This window comes from Somniosus microcephalus, chromosome 9 (assembly GCF_052327205.1).
Source record: "Somniosus microcephalus isolate GS21.2 chromosome 9, FLI_Smic_1.0, whole genome shotgun sequence".
Lineage (NCBI taxonomy): Eukaryota > Metazoa > Chordata > Chondrichthyes > Squaliformes > Somniosidae > Somniosus > Somniosus microcephalus.
In genome coordinates, this window is record NC_140995.1 from 63,822,492 (window position 1) to 63,850,470 (window position 27,979).

At 42.6% G+C, this 27,979-nt stretch overlaps 1 protein-coding gene across 10 annotated transcripts in view; it reads left to right on the forward strand.

Annotated features, from left to right (window-relative positions):
* The window catches only part of egln1a (egl-9 family hypoxia-inducible factor 1a), a 180,655-nt gene that overhangs the window by 60,005 nt on the left and 92,671 nt on the right, over window positions 1-27,979 (forward strand). For 8 of the 10 annotated variants that reach the window (XM_085996677.1, XM_085996671.1, XM_085996672.1 and 5 more), the window contains exon 2: window positions 24,495-24,614. The exons of 1 other annotated variant lie outside the window; for it this stretch is intronic. In XM_085996677.1, the coding sequence (XP_085852803.1) occupies window positions 24,495-24,614 (120 nt within the window). Of the gene's footprint in view, window positions 1-24,494; window positions 24,615-27,979 lie in introns of those variants that run through there. One more of the 10 variants, XM_085996678.1, reaches the window with a different exon arrangement.

Genomic DNA, 27,979 nt, shown 5'->3' on the forward strand with positions numbered 1-27,979 from the left:
CCATCTGTTGAACAGAGAAGCCAGATCTTCATGGAAGTCCTTCTGAGTAGGACTGCCAGTGCAGAAACGGGTCCCACTGGCCCCCTAAAGCGCAGCAAGGTGCTCTCAAGCCACTTCCAAGCGCTGGCCCCTTCTGGCTTGTGCAGCTTCAGGTGAGTGAGCAGCAGCCTGGTGCTCCTGGTAATCATCCTGCTGTTCCTGGTTCTGCTGCTGCCACCTCTGCTGTTGGAGATCCTCTAATGCCAGGAAGGGAAGGTGCCAAAGGCCTCCATGCTTCTAGCAGATGCCTCGGTTGAGGAGGTCCTGAGTTAGGGTGGTGAGAGGGGCTTCCCAGGAGCTCACACTGAAGAAGTGTGTGAGGCTCCAACTTTCTGCAGCTGCTCCTAAGGCTTCAAATAGTTCCCCCAAGCCTTGATCAACAAGGTCCTGCAGCCTGCAAATGCTGCCTCTTTAAATATCTTCAGCCCTCAGCAACCTGCTGCTGCAAGCAAGCAAGCCAGCTGTTTTCACGCCAGCTCTCATCGGCGGGGTTCCCCGCAGTCGGGTTTCAGGTGGGGAAAGCCCCAAAGTCGCAACGGCAAGGGAAAATCCATTTCAACAAGCAGATAATTGCTTGTTAGTGCTCCGACCACCAGTCCCGCCAGCGGCAGGCGGGACTGAAGTGGGGCGCGTGAAAACGGCAGTCCGAAAGTCGGCTGGGGAATCAGGCGGGGGGAGGGTCCCGACCCGCGTCCCGACTCGCTTTTTCCGCGATTTTCGGACCACGGCCGCATGAAAAGCCGCCCGACAGCTGCCCGAAAATCGGGGCCTATATAACCTCCGGATAAACCAAAGTTTCCTGCATTTTCCGACATTAAACTCCATCTGCCAGATTTTTGCCCACTCACTTAGCCTATCTATATCCCTTTGGAGATTCTTTGAATCCGCCACACAATTTGCTTTCCTACCTATCTTTGTATCATCAGCAAATTTGGCTACATTACACTCAGTCCCTTCATCCAAGTCATTAATATAGATTGTAAATAGTTGAGGCCCCAGCACTGATCCCTGTGGCACCCCACTAGTTACAGTTTGCCAACCGGAAAATGACCCATTTATCCTGACTCTCTGTTTCCTGTTAGTTAGCCAATCCTCTATCCATGCTAATATATTACCCCCAACCCCGTGAGCTCTTATCTTGTGTAGTAACCTTATATGTGGCACCTTAAAAATGCCTTCTGGAAATCCAAATACACGACATCTGGTTCCCCTTTATCCACCCTGCTCGTTACATCCTCAAAGAATTCCAGCAAATTTGTCAAACATGATTTCCCTTTCATAAAACCATGCTGACTCTGCTTGACTATATTATGATTTTCTAAATGTCCTGTTACTACTTCCTTAATGATGGACTCCAGCATTTTCCCAATGACCGATGTTAAGCTAACTGGTTGATAGTTGCCTGCTTTCTGTCTCCCTCCTTTCTTGAATAGGGGCATTATATTTGCGGTTTTCCAGTCCGCTGGGACCTCTCCAGAATCCAGGGAATTTTGGTAGATTTCAACCAATGCATCCACTATCTCTGCAGCCACCTCTTTTAAGACTCTAGGATGCAGGCCATCGGGTCCAGGGGACTTGACCACCTTTAGTCCCATTAGTTTGCTCGTACTTTCTCTCTAGTGACAGTGATTGTTTTAAGTTTCCCCCTCCGCCCCCCCCCCCCCACCCCAATAGCCCCTTGAATAACCATTATTGGGATGCTTTTAGTGTCTTCTAATGTGAAGACCGATACAAAATATTTGTTCAAAGTCCCCGCCAGAAGTTGCAGAAGACATTTACTAGAATGGTACCAGGGATGAGGGACTTCAGTTATGTGGAGAGACTGGAGAAGTTGGGGTTGTTCTCTTTAGAGCAGAGAAGGTTGAGGAGATTTGATAGAGTAAATAAGGAGAAAATATTTACAGTTTTAGTAGGGTTGGTAACCAGAGGACACAGATTGGCAAAAGAACCAGAGGCGACATGAAAGGGAACAATGGAATGGGGGACATACATTCTGGGGCAGTTGGTAAGCTCTGTTGAAAGAAGCAGGTAAGAGCCTGGGCCTATCTATCTTGAGCAAACCAAACGCAGAACAAGCCTTGGTCCAATTCGGTGATGGAGCTGAATAAAAGAAAGTGTTACTCCGCACATTAACTGGGATAGTGTGTAGTGGTTTATTATACTCTCATCATGATTTTGAGAGACTGAAATTAAGTTAATGAAAGGTGAAATTAAGTTAATGAAAGGTGAGATTTGCTATAACTGTTACTGTGTACATCCACTTACTGATTATATATTAAAAAAAAGAAGTTTAGTGATTCGTATCTGGCTTCATCTCCTGAGATATTAATCCACCTCTTGTAAGATTGGCGAAACATGCTTGAGGGCAAGTAAGAGTTTGCAGTAACTAGTTCATATAACAAAAATATCAATGGGATCAGGGACACTTAGAAAATATCAACAGGATGAGACAAAGTCAACATGGATTTATGAAAGGGAAATTGTGTTTGACAAACCTACTGGAGTTTTTTTGAGGATGTAACTGGTAGAATAGACAAGGGAGAACCAGTGGATGTGGTGTATTTTGGATTTTCAGAAGGCCTTTGATAAAATCACACATAAGAGATTAGTGTGCAAAATTAAAACACATGGGATTGGGGGTAATATACTGGCATGGATTGAAAATTGGTTAACACAGGAAACAGAGAGTAGGAATAAATGGGTCTTTTTCGGGGTGACAGGCAGTGACTAGTGGGGTACCACAGGGATCAGTGCTTGGGCCTCAGCTTTTCACAATATATATCAATGATTTGGATGAGGGAACCAAATGTAATATTTCCAAGTTTGCTGATGACACAAAACTAGGTGGGATTGTGAGTTGTGAGGAGGATGCAAAGAGGCTTCAAGGCGATTTAGACAAGTTGAGTGAATGGGCAAATACATGGCAGATGCAGTATAACGTGGATAAATGTGAAGTTATCCACTTTGGTAGGAAAAACAGAAAGGCAGAGTATTATTTAAATGGTGATAGATTGGGAAATGTTGATGTACAAAGGGACCTGGGTGTCCTTGTACACCAGTCACTGAAAGCAAACATGCAGGTGCAGCAAGCAGTTAGGAAGGCAAATGGTATGTTGGCCTTCATTGCAAGAGGATTTGAGTACAGGAGCAAGGATGTCTTACTACAGTTATACAGGGCCTTGGTGAGACCACACCTGGAGTACTGTGTGCAGTTTTGGTCTCCTTACCTAAGAAAGGATATATTTGTCATAGAGGGAGTGCAGCGAAGGTTCACCAGACTGATTCCTGGGATGGCAGGACTGTCGTATGAGGAGAGATTGGGTCGACTAGGCCTGTTTTCACTAGAGTTTAGAAGAATGAGAGGGGATCTTGTGGAAACGTATAAAATTCTGACAGGGCTAGACAGACTGGATGCAGGGAGGATGTTTCCCCTGGCTGGGGGGTCTAGAACGAGAGGTCACAGTCTCAGGATACGGGGTAGGACATTTAGGACTGAGATGATGAGAAATTTCTTCACTCCGAGGGTGGTGAACCTGTGGAATTCTCTACCACAGAAGGCTGTGGGGGTCAAGTTACTGAATATATTTAAGAAGGAGATACTGTAGATAGATTTCTAGACACAAATGGCATCAAGGAGTATGGGGAGAGAGCGGGAATATGGTATTGAGATAGAGGATCAGCCATGATCATATTGAATGGTGGAGCAGGCTCAAAGGGCCGAATGGCCTACTCCTCCTATTTTTCTATGTTTCTATGTGTACATCCACTTACTGATTATATAAAAAAAAGAAGCTTAATGATTCGTATCTGGCTTCATCTCCTGAGATGTTAATCCGCCTCTTGTAAGATTGGCGAAACATGCTTGAGGACAAGTAAGCGTTTGCAGTAACTAGTTCATATAACGAGGGGTTCCATTGTTGCACTCCGGGTAATGCTATCATACAATTAGATATTGGGCAGTGCAGGCAAACTCCTGATTGTAAGGGATGCAAAGTTTATTTTTGTTTCATTGGGTTACAATGTCTAAGGTGACTCCTAAGCTGTACAACCGGACAATGGCTTTTTTTAAAAAAAACTTCTCTTCTTACTCCTCCTTTCCTGAAAGCTGTGAGTTTTGCTGAGATATGGTTCAGTCCTCCAGAACTTGCCCTAGTGAACTTTCTGCGCACACAAGCCTAAATAATGAATGTCAGCAGATTATTCAAATATAGGGAGTGCCACAGCTGTATTTGATTCTGTATTTGTCTGAAGTGCACATGTATACACTTCCAGCCAACCCCATAAATACTGAAGCCAATTTTAGCAGCTCTCCACTACTGCCAAAGAACTAGCATTTATATAGTGGCTTACCACGTCCTCAAAGTGCCTCACATTATGTGGGTAAACATTGCAATTAATTTGCACACAGTTAGGTCCCACAAACAATAAATGAGATAAGGGACTAGTTGACCCATTTTTTTAATGTTGTTGATTGAGTGAGGAATATTGGCCAGGACACCAGGACAGATCCTGCTCTGTAAATTGTACATTGAGATCTTTTATGTGTACCTTATCAGGCAGGTGAGGTTTCAGTTTAATGTTTTATCTGATAGATACTGTCTTTGACAATGCGTGACTCACTCAGTACTGCACTGGAGTGTCAGGCTAGATTATGACACTTAGCTTAGGTTGGCTACTTCAGTACAGATTTGCAATCAAACCTGGGACTTTCATCGTCTGCATGGCTTAGTACCACACCAAGCAGTTAATTTTTTGACTGAACTATCTGGGGAGGAAATTAGAACTTTCAAAATGTGAAAATGGCTGCTTCCAAAGACCATCTTCTCGAGTGGAACTAAAAGTTATCACGAAGTTGGAGGATTTTTCTTTTACTCTATTAATAATTGTACATTTAAATGGTCAAAAGAAATTAGATATTCAAAGAAGGAAATTGCAGAATCTGAAGCTGATATTAAAATTGAGTTATTGTTCTAAAGACATTCTGTACACTTGCAGGATTTATGGAATTTGGAGGGAATCATTAATATATTGTCTAATAACCTGAATGATTTGAGATTTTTCCTTGGACAAATCAAAGGGAGTTTGACTTGTTGAACATAAGATGGAACATAAGAAATTCCCTCAGTGTTTCTGTTTCTTTTTTAGATTTGTCTCAGTCATCGCTCACACCTTCATGAAAGCTCTGATTTTGTAATGTTATGTGTACTCTTAAGTTAACTTATTTGTTGAAAGTGTTAAGTTCTTTGAATTGCCACTTATGTCTGTAGGCAAACCATCTAGTGCCTTTGTCCCTTTAACTGGGAATCATTTAACCTCTAATTTTACAGATGCCTATTATCAATTCTTCATTCTTTTTGAAAGGCATGAACCAACTTTTATCTTTTAGTCCTGAGTGTTACTGCCAAGTAGTCATATTATCTTGTTTCTGCATCATTCAAATTTAGTGGAAATAATGTTTGTGGGCTAACGTGAATATTTCATGTGAAAGTTCTTGGGATACAGCTAGTTAATCATGGGTACATTTTTATAAGTCAACCCCTGCAAAAATCTGCTATACCTTCAAGTGCGTATGATTTTTGGAGTGACCTATTGTGGAACAAACATCTACATGTATTTCATGTGACCTTTAAACAATTTATAAGACAATAATAACTTTGCAACTGTGAATATTTACCAACTAGGAAAGTAAAGGTTATTGTGGTTCACAGTAAAAGAAAGAAAGACTTGCATCATTATAGCACATTTCATGACCGTGGGACATTCCAAAGCGCTTTACAGCCAATTAAATATTTTTAAAGCATAGTCACTGTTATAATGTAGGAAACGTGGCCGCCTATTTGTGCACAGCAAGCTCCCACAAACAACAAGATAATGACCGGATAATCTGTTTTAGCAGTGTTGGTTGAGGGATAATGGCCAGCATACTGGTGAGAACTTCCCATCTCTTCTTTGAAGTAGTGCCGCAGGATCTTTGAGAGGGCAGACGGGGCCTCGGTTGAACATTTCATCCGAAAGCTTCAACAGTGCAGCACTCCCTCAGTACTGTACTAAAGTGTCGGCCTAGATTATGTACTCAAATCCCTAGTGTGGAGCTTGAATCCACGACCTTCTGACTGGGAAGCAAGGGTGCTACCAACAAAGCCTCAGCCAATCACAATGCAAATACAACGGGTTAGACATTATTGGCATGAGGAAACTTCAGTTTTAACTTCACTCTATAACCATTGGAAAGCTTATGCAGTCTTTAAGTGGGTTGAATACTTGTGGTTTGCTAGTTTTAGTCGCTGCTGGTACATGCTATATATATTGGTATGAAGTTTAATATCCCAGTTATATGCCCTCTGTTTGACATGGTCCAGTCTTTTGCATGACACTACGATGCTGCTGATATTGCAGAAATTGATAGTTTGGCATTGATAGCAAGGTTTCCTGGATGGAGAGTATCCTGCTGGTAGTGTGGTTTTCAGGCGTGATTTTCAGGCGTTCTGTGTCTCCAGTTTCAGGGGGCCCTGCGTCTCTACATTGGACTTCTGACTGGCCAAAAAACCAATGGAGTGACTTTAAAATACACTGGTTGCTCCCTGTCATTGGTCTCAGAGACTTTTCAGGGTAGTAGATCCAACCGTAACTACTTCCTGCAGGTAAGAAAATTGTCATTTTCAAAAAGAAACAGATTTTGGTAAGCTTATCTTTATTTGAGAATAAACTGGAGGAATACTTAGAATAAAAATTGCCCCTCACATTCCCCATTAAGTGTAAAGATTGAAAAGAAACACTCAAGCAGCCAATTATACTTCTATCATAAAATAAATAACTATTCAGTTAGCTCCTTTGATGATGATGCAGCCCATGATAATTTACAGGCGGCCATGGACAACATTCAGGCTTGGGTTGAGAAGTGGCAAGTAATGTTTGCTCCATATAAGTGACAGGTAATGACCATATCTAACAAGAAAATGGTCATCTACTCCCCCTGACCTTCAATGGCAGCACTATCACTGAATTGCCCCACCATCAACATTGACCAGAAGCTTAACTGGACCAGCCATATCAACACTGTAGCTACAAAAACAGATTAGAGCTGGGGTACTTTGCAATAAGTGGGTCATTTCTAACCCCATAAAGATTTACAAGGCTTAAGTCAGAGTGTGAGGGAAAAATCACCTCTCGCCTAGATGGGTGCAACTGCAACAACACTCAGGAACTCTAACCCAATCCAGGACAGAGTTGTTCGCTTGATCGGCGCCCCTGCTACGGAACTCAACACACTGTACATGCCCTCCACTGCTGCTCCACTCTGGCTAACTGTCTGCAGTTATGGCCTTTCTCCTTTTACTCTTTTCTGCAGGTTTCAGCAAGCATCTCCTCCATATTATTATTCTGAAGAATAAAATTTACCCCTCTGTTCTTGTCATGTTTTTTGGGTTTTCTCAGGTTCATTGTAATTGGCTACTCCCAGAAATGATTCCCCTGTCTCCTTACAATCAGGAGCATGTCTTTTCTACACAATATCTGGGTAAATGATAGCAACATCCAATGATCATAACAGACACACGGACTACTGGAATGTACCCTACATCATCATGTGATTCTTCTCTCTTCAAAAATGAACTGAATACATACTTCTCCAGACACAGGCTTTGAACCATCAAGTGGCTCTATTTAAATGAAACAGGTTAATAAGCAGTATAGCATGGTGAAATAAGGCATCCTTGAGGTGTAAAATAATAAAGGCATCACTTGTTCTTTTTCTAAACATAGACTTTAAAATGTAGACTGATTCCTTACCCTGTGGAACATGTTACTACGCATTAGAAAACAAGCTCAGCTGTTCTGCTGGCCTATAACTTTAGGCTGCAAGACTGAAAAACTGAAGGCAGACTATTGAATTGCATGTGACCTGATATAATCTATAATTCATCAAGTTGTCTTTCAAAATTGACTCAGCTATCAATCAAAGCCATTACCCCCAGGTGGGGGACTGATTCTTTGATCTATGTCAAGGTGTTATGGTTCCACTTCTGTAGCTATAGTGAAATAAAAGGCAGTCACGGACTGCACCTCTAATTATTGCATTAGATTAAACAGACATTCATCAATATGAAATGTCTAGCTAACCTTTTGACAGTGGTAAAAATGATTTGTGTTGAATATAATGGCCCTGGGTTGATTAAATAGTTAACACTTTGAATGAGCTGTTGGGTTTGCCGCATGGGTTTGCACTTTGTGGGGCCCTCTTCAGCCGACTTGTCTGTTCTGAGCTGATGGCATTTCAGTTGAAATATATTTTTCGATATCCTTGGGTGTTATTGCTGTTTCTGGAAATACAAAACACAGGTTAAAAATTCTCCTCCAACAAATAGTGCATTTTTGTCGCAAGCCCTTTACCCATTAATGCTATCTCATTTTGCAATGGTAGTGTGATTCAATTGATTGTGTTTCAGTGGACACTTCTCTGTGTCCTTATCTATTTAATACATATTATTATGGTCACTGCTTCTCTGAACCTCACTTTCGTTCCTTCTAAGCTCCAAATATGCTGACTTAACTCATTCTTTCCCAGTGCCTCAAAATTCCAATTGTTTTCCTTCCTCCAAAGCTTGCCATTTCTTAATCACTGCTTCCTGTTTATCTTGTTTTTCTACCCAGTTTGGTGCCGTCCTGCAATGTGGGTCTTGGTACTTGCCTTGGCACGTCACCATTGTTTCTCAATTTAAAAAAAGTGCTACTCTTTAATCAACCTGCTTGAGTGGTAAGGGAAGACTCCCCACTACTTTTTTAAATTCATTTCCAGGATGTGGGCTTTGCTGGTAAGGCCAGCATTTTTTGGCCATCTCTAATTGCCCTTAAGAAGGTGGTGGTGAGCCGCCTTCTTAAACCACTGCAGTCGGTGTGGTGAAGGTACTGCCACAGTGCTGTTAGGTAGGGAGTTCCAGGATTTTGACCCAGCGACAATGAAGGATCGGTGATATACTTCTAAGTCAGGATGGTGTGTGACTTGGAGGGGAACTTGGAGGTGGTGGTGTTCCCATGCGCCTGCTGCCCTTGTCCTTCTAGGTGGTAGAGGTCGTGGGTTTGGGAGGTGCTGCCTTGCTTCTACTATTCCTCTCTTCTACAAACTTGGAGAAGACTGGCAAAGTTCCTTCTCCAGGGGAAATCTAAAAGAAGACGCAAAAAAATTAAGACGGTTTACTATTGTATGGCTAGCTACATTTTTTTTCAATGTGTTACTTTGCAAGTAAAATCTAAATATTAATTTACTTATACTTTCAATTCCAAATCCAGCTCTTTTCTGTAATATTTTCTTTTACAAGCTGTTACGGTTTTGCATTTTTGCTTGCAATTTTTAATGCTAGTAAAACTGAGCATTATTTAGCAGGGTAACTTATTAGTAATCCCCAAAACATTTTAACTGTATACAGAAGCAAAGAATAAAGTGCAAAATTGTAGTCAGCTTTAGACATAATACCCTGGTCATTTTGTTCTTTTTGGAACTGAAGGAAATGGGGAAAACAAAAACAAAAAATCAAAATATTTAGGCTTGACTACAAAACAGACTTTCCATTAATGTTTTGAGTGAGTTATTTCAAATTTACTTTGTTTTAAAATGGTTAATGGTTGAAAATATTATTTCAATGCACCATTTTGGTTCTTTACACGGTAACTTTGCACACGTGACTTCCTGGACTAAATTATAGTAGTGACTTATCCATACATTATTGTAGAATTTTTTTGTTGCATAGATTGAAAAATGAAGTAATGAAACATTCCACAATCTTTTTCTGCAAAACACTAATGCAGATCCTGATGACTTTAATTCCAACAATTTACCAGAGTCGTGCTGACATTTTTGAATCTCACATCTGTAGTACTGAATGACATTCCACTGTTTTTGTTTTGACGCAGAGTGGTATCTCTATCTATATGAAGTCACAAATCTGTCTCGATGAATTGTGGTGTTTGTAGTCCAGTGATTTTTTTTGAAAGAGATGAGGGTTGGAAGCTGTGGAAGCTGCGACATTAAATAAATTTAAAACAGAGATAGACAGTTTCCTAGCTGATAAGGGAATTAGGGGTTATGGGGAGCGGGCAGGGAAGTGGACGTGAGTCTAGGTTCGGATCAGCCATGATCCTATTGAATGGCGGAGCAGGCCCGAGGGGCCGTATGGCCTTCTCCTGCTCCTACTTCTTATGTTCTTATGTTTTTCCTTTTTGTGCTATACATGTTTGAAGTGATTTCAAAATCATGCATCTTAAATTTTATGTTATTCTGAGGCTGTCACATAGAAACCCAGTAAGAATCTAGCTTGCTAAGTTCCGCCCTCTTGCCTGCCCTGACATTGACTGATGTGTTTACTCATCCTTGAGTTTTCTTCTCAGTGCCCGGCATAGTTGTAGATCAGCAGCAAGCTGCCTCACGCACTGCACGTAGCAAGACCATTAAGAACAGTGCCTGTCTGGCACAACTCCAATACCAGGAAGTTTACTTGAGTTCATCTTGCTCTGGGGTGGCGGCTGTTTATTCATATACAATAGTGTGTGAGAAGAAGAAAACAGAACGACTGTTGCAAAAATAGCATTAATTCAATAAGATACTGCTGATTTTTTGACACAGTTTGAGGTTTTGCAATGCTAACAGAGCGAGTTTGTGTGCCATATGGGACAGATGTCAGTTGCATTTGTAGCTGTCATTTTTTCCCCCTCCCTCCATCTCCACCCCACCAAAAAAATGTTATCTGTGTTTTGCCGACTCTTGCAGTTGTCCACTGATAAGGGAAATAGTAAGCTGTAGGAAAGATATTTTAGCAGCGCAGAGCTTTACTGGTTTTTAGCCACTCCTGTGACCAATTCCTGTAACCAAACATCAGTAATTTGCACTTTATCATAAATTGTGCAGTACACCATTTAATTTTATTTGACTGACATGTTTGCTAAGGTTTGTTTTCTGGCATGTGTTGTTGTATTGCTTTATGTGAACTATAATGTAAATAATTCACCTCCAATGTTTTAAGCACAGCGGGATATATTTTTGTCTTCACCGCCTGGTTGGTAATCTGGTAGAGCATATCACCATCCGCCTGTTGTAGAACTGCCCGATTTTTGTACAATTTGAAATCGTACTGAGTTCTTGCTGAGAATTTACTGTTTAGCAGAAAATAAATGGGGAGTCTTGTATGAATCAAATTGCTTTGAAAAATAGTTAAGAATCAAGCTTTGTGCAGAAGTATTCCCTATGGAATACACTAAATGGTGGAGTGTGTTTGACCTTTGAAGACCTGTCCAAATATGTATTTTTATTAATTACCCTTTCAGAGGTTTCCCATTGGAATATATATCATGTCACACATGTTGTTCTTTGTCTCATGATGGGAAGTTATGTGGTATTTCCACAAAGATGGGATATTTCCATCATGTGGGTTGGGCTTGGCCTTTTAATATCATGTACTTTCTCTTTTTTTAAGGGCTTCATTCTGTATCTTATCATTAGCATTAGATCTTTTCCATATCATTGTGTACTAGCCCTCCTACTTGCTGCGAAAACAGAGGACAAAGGGACACAAGGACAGTCCGTCAGCCGGTTGGTCTGCAAATGAAGTCTGGCTGCGATTGAGAGACTTGCAGGATCAGAAGGCTGACTAGGAAAAGTTAAGCAAGGGGATAGAATGGCTTTTTAAACAATATTTTTCTTTCTCTCGGAGTGTTCTGTTAGTTGAATTAAGGTGAAATTTAGTTACTCTATATTTCACTTGCTATCTATAAAATAAAGTAGTTTAACGATGTGTATCTGGCCTCGTCTCAAGTGTTTCAGTCTGCCTTCAGAGAGATTGTAACATAGAAACATAGAAGATAGGAGCAGGAGTAGGTCATTCGGCCCCTCGAGCCTGTTCCGCCATTTAATGAGATCATGGCTGATCATCCAAATTCAGTACCCTGTCCCTGCTTTCTCCCCATATCCCTTGATCCCTTTAGCCTTAAGAAATATATTTAACTTCTTCTTGAATATATTTAATGAATTGGCCTCAACGGCCTTCTGTGGTAGAGAATTCCACAGGTTCACCACTCTCTGGGTGAAGAAATTCCTCCTCATCTCAGTCCTAAATGGCTTACCCCTTATCCTTAGACTGTAACCCCTGGTTCAGGATTCCCCCGCCATCAGGAACATCCTTCCTGCATCTAGTCTGTCTAGTCCTGTTAGAATTTTATAAGTTTCAATGAGATCCCCTCTCATTCTTCTAAACTCTAGCGAATATAAGCCTAATCGACCCAATCTCTCTCCATACGTCATTCCTGCCATCCCAGGTATCAGTCTGGTGAATCTTCACTGCGCTCCCTCCATGGCAAGAACATCCTTCCTCAGATAAGGTGACCAAAACTGCACACAATACTCAAGGTGTGGTCTCACCAAGGCCCTGTAGCAAGACATCCTTGCTCCTGTACTCGAATCCTCTCGCTACGAAGGCCAACATACCATTTGCCTTCTTAACCGCCTGCTGCACCTGCATGCTTACCTTCAGCGACTGGTGCACAAGGACACCCAGGTCTCGTTGCACTTCCCCTTTTCCCAATCTATTGCCGTTCAGATAATCTGTTTTCCTGTTTTTGCCACCAAAGTGGATAACCTCGCATTTATCCACATTATACTGTATCTGCCATGCTTCTGCCCAATCACCCAACCTGTCCAAATCATACTGGAGTTTCTCTGCATTCTCCTCACAGCACACACGCCCACCCAGCTTTGTGTCGTCTGCAAACTTGGAGATACAGGGGGTAAAATTCAGTATCGCCTCGTTTAGGGCGCCATTATTGGCCGTGCGCAAAGTTTAGCACCTGGCGCTAATTATCGCCTCCGACAGCAAACTTGGCTTTTATCGCCCCTGGAGGTGATTGGAGCGCTAAATCAGTTTTAAGGCGCAAAGGCCGAGGAGCGAGGCACTACCTCAGAGCACTGGCGAAGCAAGGAAGGGCAAATCAAAATAAACCTGCAAAGTGCTGCTCAGTACTCAAAACTCCTTCACACAGCGTTGAATCTCTCCAGAAGTCTCTCTCTCTCTCTCTCAGAATGCGTGGTGCAAAAATGTCACTGACAAAAAAAGGCAGGAAGCGGTCACCTTTAAATAGCGCTCCCCTAGTCCCTGTCTGACAGCATAACGCTCCCCTCAACCTGTCGTTGCTAGCGGCAGGCGGTAAGGCAGGGGGCGCCACTCAACATCCGGTCCGGGGCGCTAACTGGGCGTTGCGCACTCAACTGACGTCACAATCTGCCGGCGCAGGAGATCATGGCGGTAGTGTTATTAGCGCCACCGCAAAATGTCTAGTTAATTTCGCGAGCGGCGCAAACATCGCCACGCCCGGGCGCTAGTTGCTTTGCGCCCCATTAGCGCCCTCTTAAGGCGCTAACGGGAGGCGCAAACCAACTGAATTTTTACCCCATTACATCTAGTTCCCTTGTCTAGATCATTAATATATATTGTGAATAGCTGGGGTCCTAGCACCGATCCCTACGGTACCCCACTAGTCACTGCCTGCCACTTGGAAAAAGACCCGTTTATTCCAACTCTTTGCTTCCTGTCTGCCAACCAGTTTTCTATCCAAGTCAGAACCTTACCCCCAATCCCATATGCTTTAACTTTGCACGCCAATCTCTTATGCGGGACCTTATCGAAAGCCTTCTGAAAGTCCAAATACACCACATCCACTGGTTCTCCCTTATCTATTCTACCAGTTACATCCTCAAAATATTCCAGTAGATTAATCGAGCATGATTTACCTTTTGTAAATCCATGTTGACTTTGTCCGATCCTGTCACTGTTTTCTAAGTGCTGTGCTATTACATCTTTTATAATGGACTCTAGCATTTTCCCCACTACCGATGTCAGGCTTACCGGTCTGTAATTCCCCGTTTTCTCTCTACCGCCTTTTTAAAATAGTGGGGTTACATTAGCTACCCTCCAATCTATGGGAACTATGATGTAAGGGCACCTACAAAAGACGCACTATTCATTTCACATCATAAGCAGGTCCTATTGTAATGCTGGTTATGCTATTGTACAATTAGATATTGGGGCAATACGAGCATTCGTCTGAGCACACTTCAGTTGAGGCGTTAAACCAAGGCCCCATGTTCCCTCTCGGGTGGATGTAAAAGATCCTATGGCACTATTCAAAGAAGAGCAGGGGAGTTCTCCCCAGTGACCTGGCCAATATTATCCCTCCATGAGCATCACATAAAAACCCCCAAATTATTTGGTCATTATAACAATTGCTGTTTATGGGAGCTTGCTGTATGCAATTTGGCTGCCGCATTTCCTACATTACTGTGACAACACTTCAAATGTATTTCATTTGGTATAAAGCGCTTTGGGATGTCCTGAGGTTGTGAAAGGCACTATATAAATGCAAGTCTTTTTTTTCCCCTTTAGAAAACACCTTACCACTTATGGGAGTGACTAGCACTTCTGTATCGGAAAAAATATTTAAGCCAGACCCAAAACCTGTAACAGCTGGTAAGGACTTCATTATTTCTTAAATTTTTGATTATGCCTTCTATATCTTATTCCTCGCCCACCCACCAGCCATGTTATTCACTGAATAAAATTGGCAAACTTTTGAAGTTTTATATTAGAATATAATACTCTTACCTGAATTTTTTTTTTTTTAAACCAATTTTGTTGCTGTGTGAAGACTGCCTAATAGAATCTCCATCCTTGCTTGGCTGACTCAAATAACATTAATTAACAAGAAGTACAAAGAACCATGAATTTCTTTGTCACTAAGATTGAGACCATCCATTCAACAACTCCTCCCCTTCACCTTGCCCACCTAGACCTGAGCCTGTGTTCTTCTATAGCTTATCTCCTAGCTTCCATCATGCCCTCTCTGAGCTCATCCTGTCCACGAGACCGACCTCTTGCTCCCTGGATTCTATTCTCACTAAGTGGCTGACCACTCAACTTCCCTTCCTGGTCTCCATACTAGTTGATATTGTAACTGGTTCTCTCTCCTCGGGTACTGTCCACTTCCCTTTTAAACTGCCATTAGGCCTCTTCAAAATAGCTACGCTCGACCCCTCAATCCTTGCAAACTACTGCCCCATCTCTCACCTCCCTTCTGCTTCAGATTCCTTAAACGCACTGTTGCTTTCCAAATTCAAACCCATCTCTCCTGCAACTCTATTTTTGAATCTCTCCAATCAGGTTTCCACTGTTGTCCTGGCACTGAAGCAGCATTAATAAAAGTCACAAATTACATCCCCTGACTGTAACCATGGAGCATTTCACCCCCTTCATCCTTCTCGACCTCTATGCAGCCTTTGACTCAGCTGACTACGCTGTTTTCCTCCAGCGCCTCCTCCATTGTCTAACTGAGTGGGACTGTCCTCACTTGGTTCCACACTTACCTATCCAGCGTACCCAGAGGATCTCTAGCAATGACTTCTCATCCCGCCCTTGTACCATTACTGGAATCCCCTAAGGATCTATCCTTGATATCATCTGCAGACATGGGTTAAGCTTCCACATGTGCACTGAAATCACCTAGCTCTATCTCTTAACCCCTTTCTTGACCCGTCCAAGGCCTCTGTGCTGTCAGATTGCTTGACTGACAGTCTTGGTTGAGCCACAATTTCCTCTGGTTAAACATTGGGAAGCCTTCGTCTTTGGCACCCACTACAAACTCTGTACCTTCTTCACTGATCCATTTGCCTCAGGTTGAACCAGATTGTTTGCATCCCCAGAATCCTATTTGACCTTGAACACAGCTTCCGAACCCATATCTTCTCCATCACAAAAGACCACTTACTTCCGTCTTTGTAATATCACCCGCTTCCGCTCCTGCCTCAGTCTATCTCCTGCTGAAAGTCACATCCATGCTTTTATTATCTCCAGATTTGTCTATTCCAATGCTTTCCTGGCTGGGCCCTCATCCTCCGCCTGCTGTAAACTTCCGCTTATCCAAAACTCTGCTGTCCACATCCTCTGCCACACTAAGTGCTGCATCTCACCCATGAGTCAGCTGTGGCTCAGTTGGTAGCATACTCTCCTCTGAGTCAGAAGGTTGTGGGTTCAAGTCCCACTCCAGGGACTTGAGCACATCAAGCTAACTGATACTCGAGTGCTGCACTGTCTGAGGTGCCATCTTTCGGATGAGACGTTAAACCGAGGTCCCGTCTGCGCTCTCAGGTGGACGTTGAAGATCCATGGCACCATTTTGAAGCGTAGGGGAGTTATCCCCGGTGTCCTGGCCAATATTTATCCCTCATCCATCATAACAAAAACAGATTATCTGGTCATTATCACATTGCTGTTTGTGGGACCATGCTGTGTGCAAAGTGACTCTACTTCATTGACTGTAAAGCGCTTTGAGATGTCCGGTGGTCATGAAAGACACCATATAAATGCAAGTCTTTCTTTAATGACACCATCCCTCACTGACCTATATTGGCTCCCCATCCTCTGAAGCCTCCAATTTAAAATTCTCAACCTTGTGTTTCAACCTTGCCTCTCTCTATCCCTGTAATCTCCTCCAGTCCTATAATCACCCCCAGAACTCTCCATTCCTCCAACTTTGGCCTCTTGTGCATCCCTCCCTTCACCCCATCATTGACGGCTGTGTCTTCAGCTGCCTGGACCGCATGCTCTGGAATTCCCTCCCTAAATCCCTCTGCCTCTGCACCTCCCTTTCATCCAATAAGAACCTTCTTAAAATCTCTTTAACCAAGATTTTGGCCATCCCAAATATCTCCCTTTTTGTCTGATTACGCCTCTGTGAAGCACTGTGGTATATTTTTCTGCGTTGAAGACGCTCTACAAATGAAAGTTGTTGTGGTGGTGATTGTTGGTTACAGCTGTTGTTTTAATTACAAAGGCACAGAAATCCGGGTCGGGGGCTTCCCGGGTGCAAGCCCCCGACCTGCACTTACCTTACACGCCGGCCGTTGAGCTGTGGACCCGCGTGTAATTCCGATCCTGGGCCTGCTCCAACTGCTGCCGCACAGTGCTTGCGTATCCCAGGGGCGCAGTTAGTTCGATGCGTCCCCTGGGATCACGTGGGTCATGGGGAGCCAATCGGAGCAGGGAATGCTTCATTCATAAGTTTGACAGGAAGTGCTGTCAAACTTAGAAATACTACGAGCCCCAAAACATCACTAAATCTTCAAATATTTTTTTTTTTAAATCACATTTTTTAAATAAACTATAAATTATATGAAATAACTACTTTAAACAATAATTTAAATTTTTGGAAAAAATAATTTTATTTTCTAACGGGGCTAAAAATAAAGTTACCTTTCTTTAAAGTATTTAAAAATAATAAACCTGTGGAAAAAATGTTTTAATTTTAATTAATTCACCACTTACCTTGTAAAAAGCAGGCCTTGCGACTGCCTCCTGGGAAAACCTGCCAAAAAAAACGTAAGTTCGATGCGCACGCGCAGCCTCTCCCGCGCACGCGTTCGACCTCTTAACCCCTTCTTTCAGGGAAACGGAAGTGCCGGTTTCCCGCGCATGCGCAGTGCATGCAGGAAACCGGCACTTCCATTGGGCTTACGGGTGAGTGCCCCATGCATACTCACCCGTGGAGACCCGAAGTTCTGGGCCAAAGAGTTTCTTGGGAGTGGCTCCATTACAGATCTCCTAGCCTGTGCCATGGTTTTTTATGGACCAACTACCAGAATATCCCTTGCTTATTGAAATAGAATTCTTTGTGTGCCTTCAAGCACTAATAATGTTGAAAAAAAACTGAGGCGCTCTCAATTGAATGTTATTTTCTTCTATAAAAATAGTGAGTACTTTTTGTTGAAAGTACTTCCCTAGACATTCCTTCCCTTTTATAAAGTCATATGTAATTCATCCCACACATTGGATGGAACTTGTAATGAGGAAGCTACCGAGATTGAACTACTACAGTTGATGGTGTTGACTTTTAAGCGCACTGGGTATTTTAGAAACATAGAAGATAGGAGCAGGAGTAGGCCATTCGGCCCTTCGAGCCTGCTCCGCCATTCAATGAGATCATGGCTGATCATCCAAATTCAGTACCCTGTCCCTGCCTTCTCCCCATATCCCTTGATCCCTTTAGCCTTAAGAAATATATCCAACTCTTTCTTGAATATATTTAATGAACTGGCCTCCACCGCCCTCTGTGGCAGAGAATTCCACAGGTTCACCACTCTCTGGGTGAAGAAATTCCTCCTCATTTCAGTCCTAAATGGCTTACCCCTTATCCTTAGACTATGACCCCTGGTTCTGGACTCCCCGGCCATCAGAAACATCCTTCCTGCATCTAGTCTGTCCAGGCCTGACAGAATTTTATAGGTTTCGATGAGATCCCCTCTCAATCTTCTAAACTCCAGTGAGTATAAGCCCAATCGACACAATCTCTCCTCATACGTCATTCCTGCCATCCCAGGTATCAGCCTGGTGAATCTTCGCTGCACTCCTTCCATGGCAAGAACGTCCTTCCTCAGGTAAGGCGACCAAAACTACACACAGGTCTCACCAAGGCCCTGTACAACTGTAGCAAGACATCCTTGTTCCTGTACTCGAACCCTCTTGCTACGAAGGCCAACATACCATTTGCCTTCTTAACCGCCTGCTGCACCTGCATGCTTACCTTCAGCGACTGGTGCACAAGAACACCCAGGTCTCTTTGCACTTCCCCTTCTCCCAATCTATTGCCATTCAAATAATAATCTGCCTTCCTGTTTTTGCCACCAAAGTGGATAACCTCACATTTATCCACATTATAGTGCATTTGCCATGTTTCTGCCCAATCACCCAACCTGTCCAAATCGTACTGGAGTTTCACAACATCCTCCTCACCGCATACCCTCCCACCCAGCTTTGTGTCGCCTGCAAATTTGGAGATATTACATCCAATTCCCTCGTCCAGATCATTAATATATATTGTGAACAGCTGGGGTCCTAGGACCGATCCTCAAAAAATTCCAGTAGATTAGTCAAGCATGATTGGCGCCCAGGGTCGGCCATCTAGCCCTGCGAGCCTATTCCGCCATTCAATGAGTTTAGGCTGATTTGTGACCTATCTCCATATACCCACCTTTGCCCTATATCCCCATATCACGTAATACATTTGGCTAACAAAAATCTATCAATCTCAGATTTCAAAATGAATAATTGACCTAGCACCAGCTGCCACTTGCGGAAGAGAGTTCTCTACCACCCTTTGCGTGTAGAAGGCATAATATAAATGCATACACTGCCGCATAGTGATTAAGGACTCTTGTAGAAAGTGTTAGGTTCAAAGATGACAGGGTGCACTGTCATTTGTTTGTGCTGTTACTGTGAGTCTTTACTATTGGTAGCTTAAAACATAAGCAGAACCTATAAGCAAATGCAGCGATCATCTTGAAGAGCCTTATTTGAAAGGCTGAGCACAAAACATATGCTGCCTTGACCAGCAGACAGTCCATGAAGTAACTCCTCCTTTGTTGTATAAGACAAATGGAGTGTCCCTTGGAGTGTAGTCAGTACAGAGTCGGGAAGAAAGAAGTTCCACCTTCAGTTTAGGTTCAGTTGAATTGAAGCTCCACTGCAGAACTGGACCGCATAATCTAGGCTGGTACATGAGTGCCTTGCTGAGGGAATTATGTATTGACAGAGACACCGTACTTTTGATGAGACATTAGAAAAGTCATGTTTACTTGTTCCGATGGAATTTAGAGATCCTGTGGCTCTACTTCAAGCAGAGCAGTGAGTTATTCTGCTTACCATGCCAACATTGCTCCCTCAGTCAACACCACCAGAAACAGATTAATTGGTCATTCATCTCGCTGCTATTTGTGGGATTTTATTCTGCACAAAATAGTTGATGTGTTTATCTACATAACAGATGCCGCAGTTTAAGAAATTCATCATACATTAAATACCTTGAGACTTTTGAGGGATGTAACAAGGAACATAGGAGCAGGTGTCGGCCATCTAGCCCTGCGAGCCTGTTCCGCCATTCAATGAGATTAGGCTGATTTGTGACCTAACTCCATATACCCACCTTTGCCCTATATCCTCATATCACTTAATACCTTTGGTTAACAAAAATCTATCAATCTCAGATTTTAAAATTAATAATTAACCTAGCACCAGCTGCCACTTGCGGAAGAGAGTTCTCTACCACCCTTTGCTTGTAGAAGGCATAATATAAATGCATACACTGCCGCATAGTGATTAAGGACTCTTGTAGAAAGTGTTAGGTTCAAAGATGACAGGGTGCACTGTCATTTGTTTGTGCTGTTACTGTTTGACTTAACATTGGTGTTCAGCATATTAAACCATGTCCCTATTTGCATTATCCACTCCTTTGTTTCTGAATTACTGCTTCTCTATTAAACCATTGAAGACCAATTTTTCAGTAACTATGCCCTTGTTCTCTTATTTCTTCCAAACCACTTTTGCTTCCCTACCTTCCTCCCTCTTTAAAAGTCTCCTTAAAACTATTTTTCTCTTAGACTGCCTTCAGTCTGTAAGTGCATGTCTCTTTTTCTCTCTCTCTTCTCTCCCTTTTTCTTCTGTCTTTCTGTCTCCCTCTTAACTCAGATATCTGTGAATTAATTTGTTTGATATGAGTTGCTGTGTAAGGCTGGGTATGCAGCTGTTACAAATAATAAAGTTGACTGTTAAATCATCTTAAATTTACAAATCCACTGTTCAGCTAAGTAGATTTTACATTTGGCTGTTCCCTTGCATGATGCTGTTTTATTGCAATGAATCATTTTGTATATTATGACAGTCTTGTAAAACATATGTTTACTGTGCATTTTACTCTGGAACCACCTACTGTAGTTGACTACGATTGCTGCATTCCTTGTTTCAGTGCACTTCATTCCTATTTGACTTTTCCATCATGAAAACATCATGGGGGAGAAATTGGGTGGAGCTGCAAACAGGGTGTCAAGCTCGCCTGGGCGCCAGATTTTGTGCTGCGATCGGAGCAGCAGCGATCGCCGGAAATTCAACTTGAGCGCCCCAAGAGGGACACGGGGCGAGGCTCGAGGCGCTCCGTGTCCCTCTTAGGACGCTGAAACTGAATATCGCAGCGCAATGTGCCGCAGCGCCACACGCTGCGGCACGGCGCGTTGCGGTACTGCAGGCCTGCCTCCCATTCTTAAGGGGGAGGGGCCTGCACCAGCGTGATGAGCGATCGCGAGTGCCGGCAAAAGAGCCCGGCACCGAGGAGAAGTGCCGGGCTCTCGGAAAACAGTCGGCAATGCTGCGGGGGAAGAACAGGAGGCCGGGGACGGAGGTGCTGGCAGGCGGCCGCCAAAAAAAACGGCCGCCCCGCACCTCCACCTTAATTTGCGCCACTGCCGCCACAGGTAGGCCCCGTGAACCGGGCGCGATTAGCGAGCGGCGCTACAGAGGCGGTCGCTGCCAAATATTGCGATTGGGGCGGTAGCGGGGCGCTGCGCACACCGATGACGTTATCGGTGGTGGCGCAGCGCAACAGGCTAACGCCGCCATTAGCGCCCCAGCTAAATATCGCGGGAGGCGTGGCCAGTGGCGCTAAAGCCACTGAGTGCCCTCTTTAGGTGCTAACTGGTGGCGCAGCCCACCGAATTTCTCCCCCCATGTGTATTGCTATATGGGCATTAAACTCTTCCCTTCCCCCTCCCTCCTTGAGTCTCGCCACTCCCATAAAGTGTGGATTTTGTTTTTGCTACATCTCTTTCACTTGGCTGTTACTTATTCCTTCGTGCAAGGACAAATAAAAGTGGGAAAGATTTAAAAAAATTAAGATTAGAAATCAAAACAAAAATAAAAGCAAAACACAAACTAGATAGACGAACAGTGAGACTGAGAATCCATTTTTATAAGGGCACTTTATAAGGGTGGTAAAGTAGCTTGAAACGCTAAGGTACAGTACTTGAATCTATGCCTGTGATTCCCCCAAAGTGTTTTTCCCCTCAGCTATGCATTTGTGGTGAATTAGCAAGTGAAGGTGGGCATTCCCAGCAAAGCGGAAGAGAAAGTCATTGGGACATAAAATTAATGGGGGGTGGTTGATCTTCAGATATCCAGTTAGTGCTGTTGGCTCATGCCTGGAAGCTGGCTTCAAACCCATCTAGTCAGATGAGAAATATGTATGGAAATAGCAAAATAAAAAATAACCAGAAACTCTTCTCCTTGCTTAGACGAGCGGACAGGTAAGGAATCCACTCCATTGACAAAATCCTGAGACCGTCCTTAAAAGTACTACCCTGTATATAGAAAGTTCTTGGAGGCACGTAAAGTTGGATATATTTAGTTACAATTTTTCTCCAATCCTCCCTTCCAGTGAAGGACACCAGTTTAACTTAAAAAGTCCATTGAACTTGTTCAATATTTTGTTGCATCATTAAAATATAAACACTTAAAATTAAGTAATACTTCAGTAATTCTCAAATACAGTTGAAAATTGTATAAGAATGATTTTTGTAGTTGACCTGGATTCCCAAGCCTTATTGCTAGCTATTTTTTGTTTTTAAGATTACAGCACCAATGTGAAGGGCAAGGCTCATATAAAACATATAAAAGAAAAGACTGGTTAAATCAGGAAGTTATAATTTCGTAATACCATGGTTGGGGTTTAAAAGCCTGAAGAGTACAGGAGGAAGGAAAGCTTTAGAGATATCCAAGGCAATGAGAAATGATTCATCAAAATGATGAAGAGCACCGTACCAGAGGTGCATAATTGACAGTAAGCTCACAGTGCTTGAAAACTCTTTCCCCATAGCCCAGCAAAGTTTCCCCTTCAAATATTTATCCAATTCCCTTTTGAAAATTATTATTGAATCTGCTTCCTCCACTCTTTCAGGCAGTGCATTGCAGATAATAACAACTCACTGTGAAAATTTGTTCCATTGTTCCCTTTCATGTCGCCTGTGGTTCTTTTGCCAATGACCTTAAATCTGTGTCCTCTGGTTACCGAACCTTCCGCCACTGGAAACAGTTTCTCTTTGTTTACTCTATCAAAATCTTTCGTGATTTTGAACTCCATAATTAAATCTTCCCTTAACCTTCTCTGCTTTAAGGAGAACAACCCCAGTTTCTCTAATCTCTCCACGTAACTGAAGTCTTTCATCCGTGGCACCATTCTAGTAAATCTCTTCTGCACCCTCTCCAAGACCTTGAAATCCTTCCTAAAGTGTGGAATGCAGAATTGTCTACAATACTCCAGCTGGGGCCGAACAAGTGTTTAATAAAGGTTTAGCATAACTTCCTTACTTTTGTATTCCTGTGCCTCTATTTGGAAAGTCCCATATGCCTTTTTAACAGCCATCTCACTTTGTCCTGCCACCTTCAAAGTTTTGTGTACATACACCCCCAGGTCTCTCTGTATCCGTACCCCTTTAAAATTGTACCATTTAGTTTATATTGTCTCTCATCATTCTTCCTACAAAAATGAATCACTGAACACTTCTCTGTGTTAAATTTCATCTTCCATGTGCTTGCCAATTTCAGCAGTCTTTCTATGTCCTCCTGAAGTCTGTTACTATCCTCCTCACTTTGATGTCTTGGCTATTGAAAGAATAGTTATGAGCCAAAGGTTTACTACCATCAGTGGTGAGTTTCAGAAAACAGTAACAATACAGTGCAAAATAGAAGTTTGGCATTTGCAAACAGGATCCATTTTTGTCTGTGATTTCTAGTATCTTTGAAGTACAACCAGTACTTGAACTTGCAATTTTTCACATGCATTTTAGAAACTTTTATTTGTAGAATGCCTTATGATATTCACAGGATACTCAATGCTTCACATCCAATGAATTACTTTTGAAGTGCCCTCATTTGAGGCCTTTATGGTGTTGTGTGAAATTAAGTTTCTCACCTGGAAAATGACACATATCACAGAAACCCCACAGTGCAGATAGAGGCCATTTCGGCCCATCGAGCCTGCACCAACACATATCCCACCCGATCCCTGTAACCCCTACACCAACACATATCCCACCCTATCCCCGTAACCCCACGTATTTAATCCCCCTAACACTAAGGGTCAATTTATCCACTTAAGAACATAAATGTGTTATATTGGATTTTGCTTGGGTTGCCTGAGCTGGATTTTTTCAACATACTGTAATATTTCTGTAATGCTCGTTTTAACATCATAGGACTAGTCTCAACAATAGTGATTTGAAGTGTCAATTAACTGTTCAAAGGGAGGGTCGTTCTGTATCTTCTCAAACAATTTGGGCTATTATAAGAAGATCACTCTTGCGATATCTAAGGATCCATGTGTTTCATTCACATAGCAGAGGGCTTAACGAAAGCAAACACTGGTAGACCACTGCTCACACATCAAAAGGTAGGCATTCACTACAGGGTGGTAACTGTGATCGCTAGCTCGGTGGACCAAACCCTAATCTCATAGACTGACAATAAGAAAGCATGGAACAGGAAAAGTCTTCAGCTCCAGTTCAAAATGTAACTGTTCTCTTTACATTTTTGTTTACTGATTTACAGGCAATGGTGGCATGTTACCCGGGCAATGGAACAGGATATGTACGTCATGTTGATAACCCTAATGGAGATGGACGATGTGTCACATGTATATATTATCTAAATAAAAACTGGGATGCACAGGTATGTAACATTCATTATTTGCAGAAATATTGCTGAGATTTTTTTTTAATGGGGCAACAGGGTGGAAAGTAACGCACACAAATTTAATAGAGGTCCAATAATAGAAAAATTCTGATGTGGGTTTTGGTTTGCCTTATGAGAATGGTACTAATATTTGTGATTAATTGTAAAAGGAGACTCAGCAGATAACAGGCAAATGATGCATGCCACATATGAAAACCAAATGACTTAAATTGTAGTAATTCCTCTTGATGGGCTGACCATGTGTGTTTTTTGGAAGGATTCATAGTTAATGAAAGATTCTGAAATATGGTACTGCAGGTGTTCTAAACTTCCCGAATTATACAATGGGAATTTCAACCACTGCATGCGACACCAAAACAACTGTGCATGTGCAGGAATCTTGCATGGAGTTAATTCAAAAGTTATATCTTCTATTTTCATTATATCAAGCCATGAAACTTTCCTGATTAGGGGAAAGTGTGTATAGGCCAGGAATGTGAAAAACTACATGTTGACCTGTGTGGGCAGTCTGGGAACCTGAATTAACCTGGACAAATCGATAGGAGAAATAGAGGAGTTCTTGTTGCCTGATTCAAAAATATGCCGCTATAATTTCAGTTTAAGGTGCTGGAGGGGATGAGGAAACAGTGAAAGTGCTGTAGATACAGATAGAAAGGAAGTTGATCCACAAGTGTGTTGTCAAAAGGTGTGGGATTGTATGCTATAGACCTACATAGCAACACAGTTTGTGTATGCCATTCTGAATTCAGACCCGACTGAACAAATCAAAAAAATGTGAAAAATAAGCGATCGACAAATATATGGTAGCATTAAAGCAGATGTGACATGCACGCACATCCTGCATGCATGAAAAGTTTATATAATTGAAAATACTGTGTTGGACATGGCAACACCAATACTCCTGCAGGTGGTTCACGATACATTCACGTGGTTGATGATCGTAGAGAAAAAAGCAGGATAATGTACGTTAGTTGTGAGAATGCTGCAATCATCGGATGTTTATAGGAAGGGGTAATTGATAAAGTTGAGAAAATAAACAAGGTATTGAATTGGATGCAGTCCCCTATCAAATAATGCCAGGAATCTGTCAGTGGAACTATGGCGTGAATGAAAAAGGGTTATTAATATTAAAAGAATTTGCACATTCTCCCCGTGTTTGCGTGGGTTTCCTCCGGGTGCTCCGGTTTCCTCCCACAGTCCAAAGATGTGCAGGTTAGGTTGATTGGCTATGATAAATTAACCCTTAGTGTTAGGGGGGATTAAATACGTGGGGTTACAGGGATAGGGTGGGATATGTAGGGGTTACGGGGATCGGGTGGGATATGTGTCGGTGCAGGCTCGATGGGCCGAAATGGCCTCTATCTGCACTGTGGGGTTTCTGTGATTCTTTCTGTGAATAGCTCTCCAGCACTGGGTGTGCGCACATGAGACTCGCCGACAGTGATAGTGCAATGTAGTACTAGAAACAGCTCAAGTGGAAAAGGTATTGTACATTTTGCAGGGTGGACAAATGAAGGTACAGGTACTGTAATAGCATTTAAATGGGTGACACTGCAAAAATTTGAAATAGAAATTACATGAGCAGGAATGAGAAATTGGGTATAGGCAGAAAAGATTGTCTGGAGTGCAGAAAAAGTATTCAAAGTTATGGAGGATTTTTCTCTGCTCAGAGGGCTAAGTATTGGTAATGTACAGCACAATTATGGCATCACAATTACTTGCACTCGTGAAGCTTAAAATGCCAATTAAAACTTTGGTGGGGGGGAGTGAAGGTGGATATGCCACAAGTAACTAAAATAATCGAGTGTGCTTTTTTTTAACCCTAGTAACTCTACAATAATTACCATCACTGATCCTCTGGCTTTTAAAACTGGAGTTATATAAATTGTATTTATATAATTGAATGGCCCCATCTCCTCAGCAGCCATAATGGGATATTGGTTGGTATTTTTTTTTTTCCTGGGCTTGCACTTTTCTTAGTTCCCCTGTGGCAGTCTCAGTTTATTTTCTGTATTAAATGTGCCAGTTGATACTTCCTTTTACGGCATTGTTTCAATTGAAATGCAACTCTAGTCACCTTGAAGATGACATCAATTATAAAAGTTGTCAATCCTGTCACTCTGCTTTCCAGCATGACCAAAGGTACTTGTGCTGTCTTTTCATATCACATAACTTAACATTTATTGATTGTTCCAAACTCTCGGAGTTCATTATGTACACTTGAAACAATGAAAAGTGATCCTGGAAAAAAGAATAGTGCCCTGGAATCACCACAGGCTCACATTGAGTCCAGTTAGCATTTGAATCACAAAGCAGTTCAGGCCAGACGGAGAACTGAATTTAAGTCATTGTAACTCGTCTTTGGTACTCCACATGCACCAACTGAGATGCATTATACATTAGCTTGTAGGAAAAGGTATTGGGTCCTCCAAGGCTCACACAACTTCCTCAAGCTCTCACTAAAAATCTGGCATAGTGGACCTGTTTTTGGGGTTTCTCAGGATTTGTTCTCTCACCCTCAATGTAGAATGGTCCTGGTCAGTTTCCCTTGACTCCGACTGGGGCATACAGACTACATAAAGTATAGGTCACTTGTTCGTGGCAAAAACAACATGATCTGCTGAGACCCTGCTTCAGCTCTGTAAGCAGACCACCTGGTTTGGTTGTCATCTTTTGTTGCAGTCCATTAACTTGCTATAATTCAACGTAGAATTCCAATAACAGTCTGCAGTCCCAAAAAAGCACATACCTGCTGCTTTGTCGTAATGCCGTATCTTTGTGAGATGGCATCCACTTTTGCCTGATCAGATTTCTGTTTTGCCCCCTTAAAACACTGACTAAAATGTAGCATCTCAACCAAATCAATGCAACTATTCACAGCCTTTATTGTTTACCCTGTTGTAACTGGGCCAATAGAACTGTGACATGGATACTGTAGTCTTCCCATGTCTGATTTTTAAAAAAGGTAACATTGTCTATGCCTTGTGTAACCCTGGGGCCCCATCAGGGCAGAACCTGCCAGTCCACTGTCTCTGATTTGTCACTGTCTGAAGCTGAACCAAACCGTTCTCAAACTTAGCGTCCTATTTGACTCTGAGATGAACTTCCGACCACACATCAGCTCCATCACCAAGACGGCCTACTTCCACCTCTGTAATATCGCCCGTCTCCAACCCTGCCTCAGCTCTTCTGCTGCTGAAACCCTCATCCATGCCGTTGTTACCTCTAGACTATTCCAATGGTCCACTGGCTGGTCTCCCATCTTCCACCCTCTGTAAACTTGAACTCATCCAAAATTCTGCTGCCCTAACTCGCACCAAGTCCTAATCACCCATCATCCC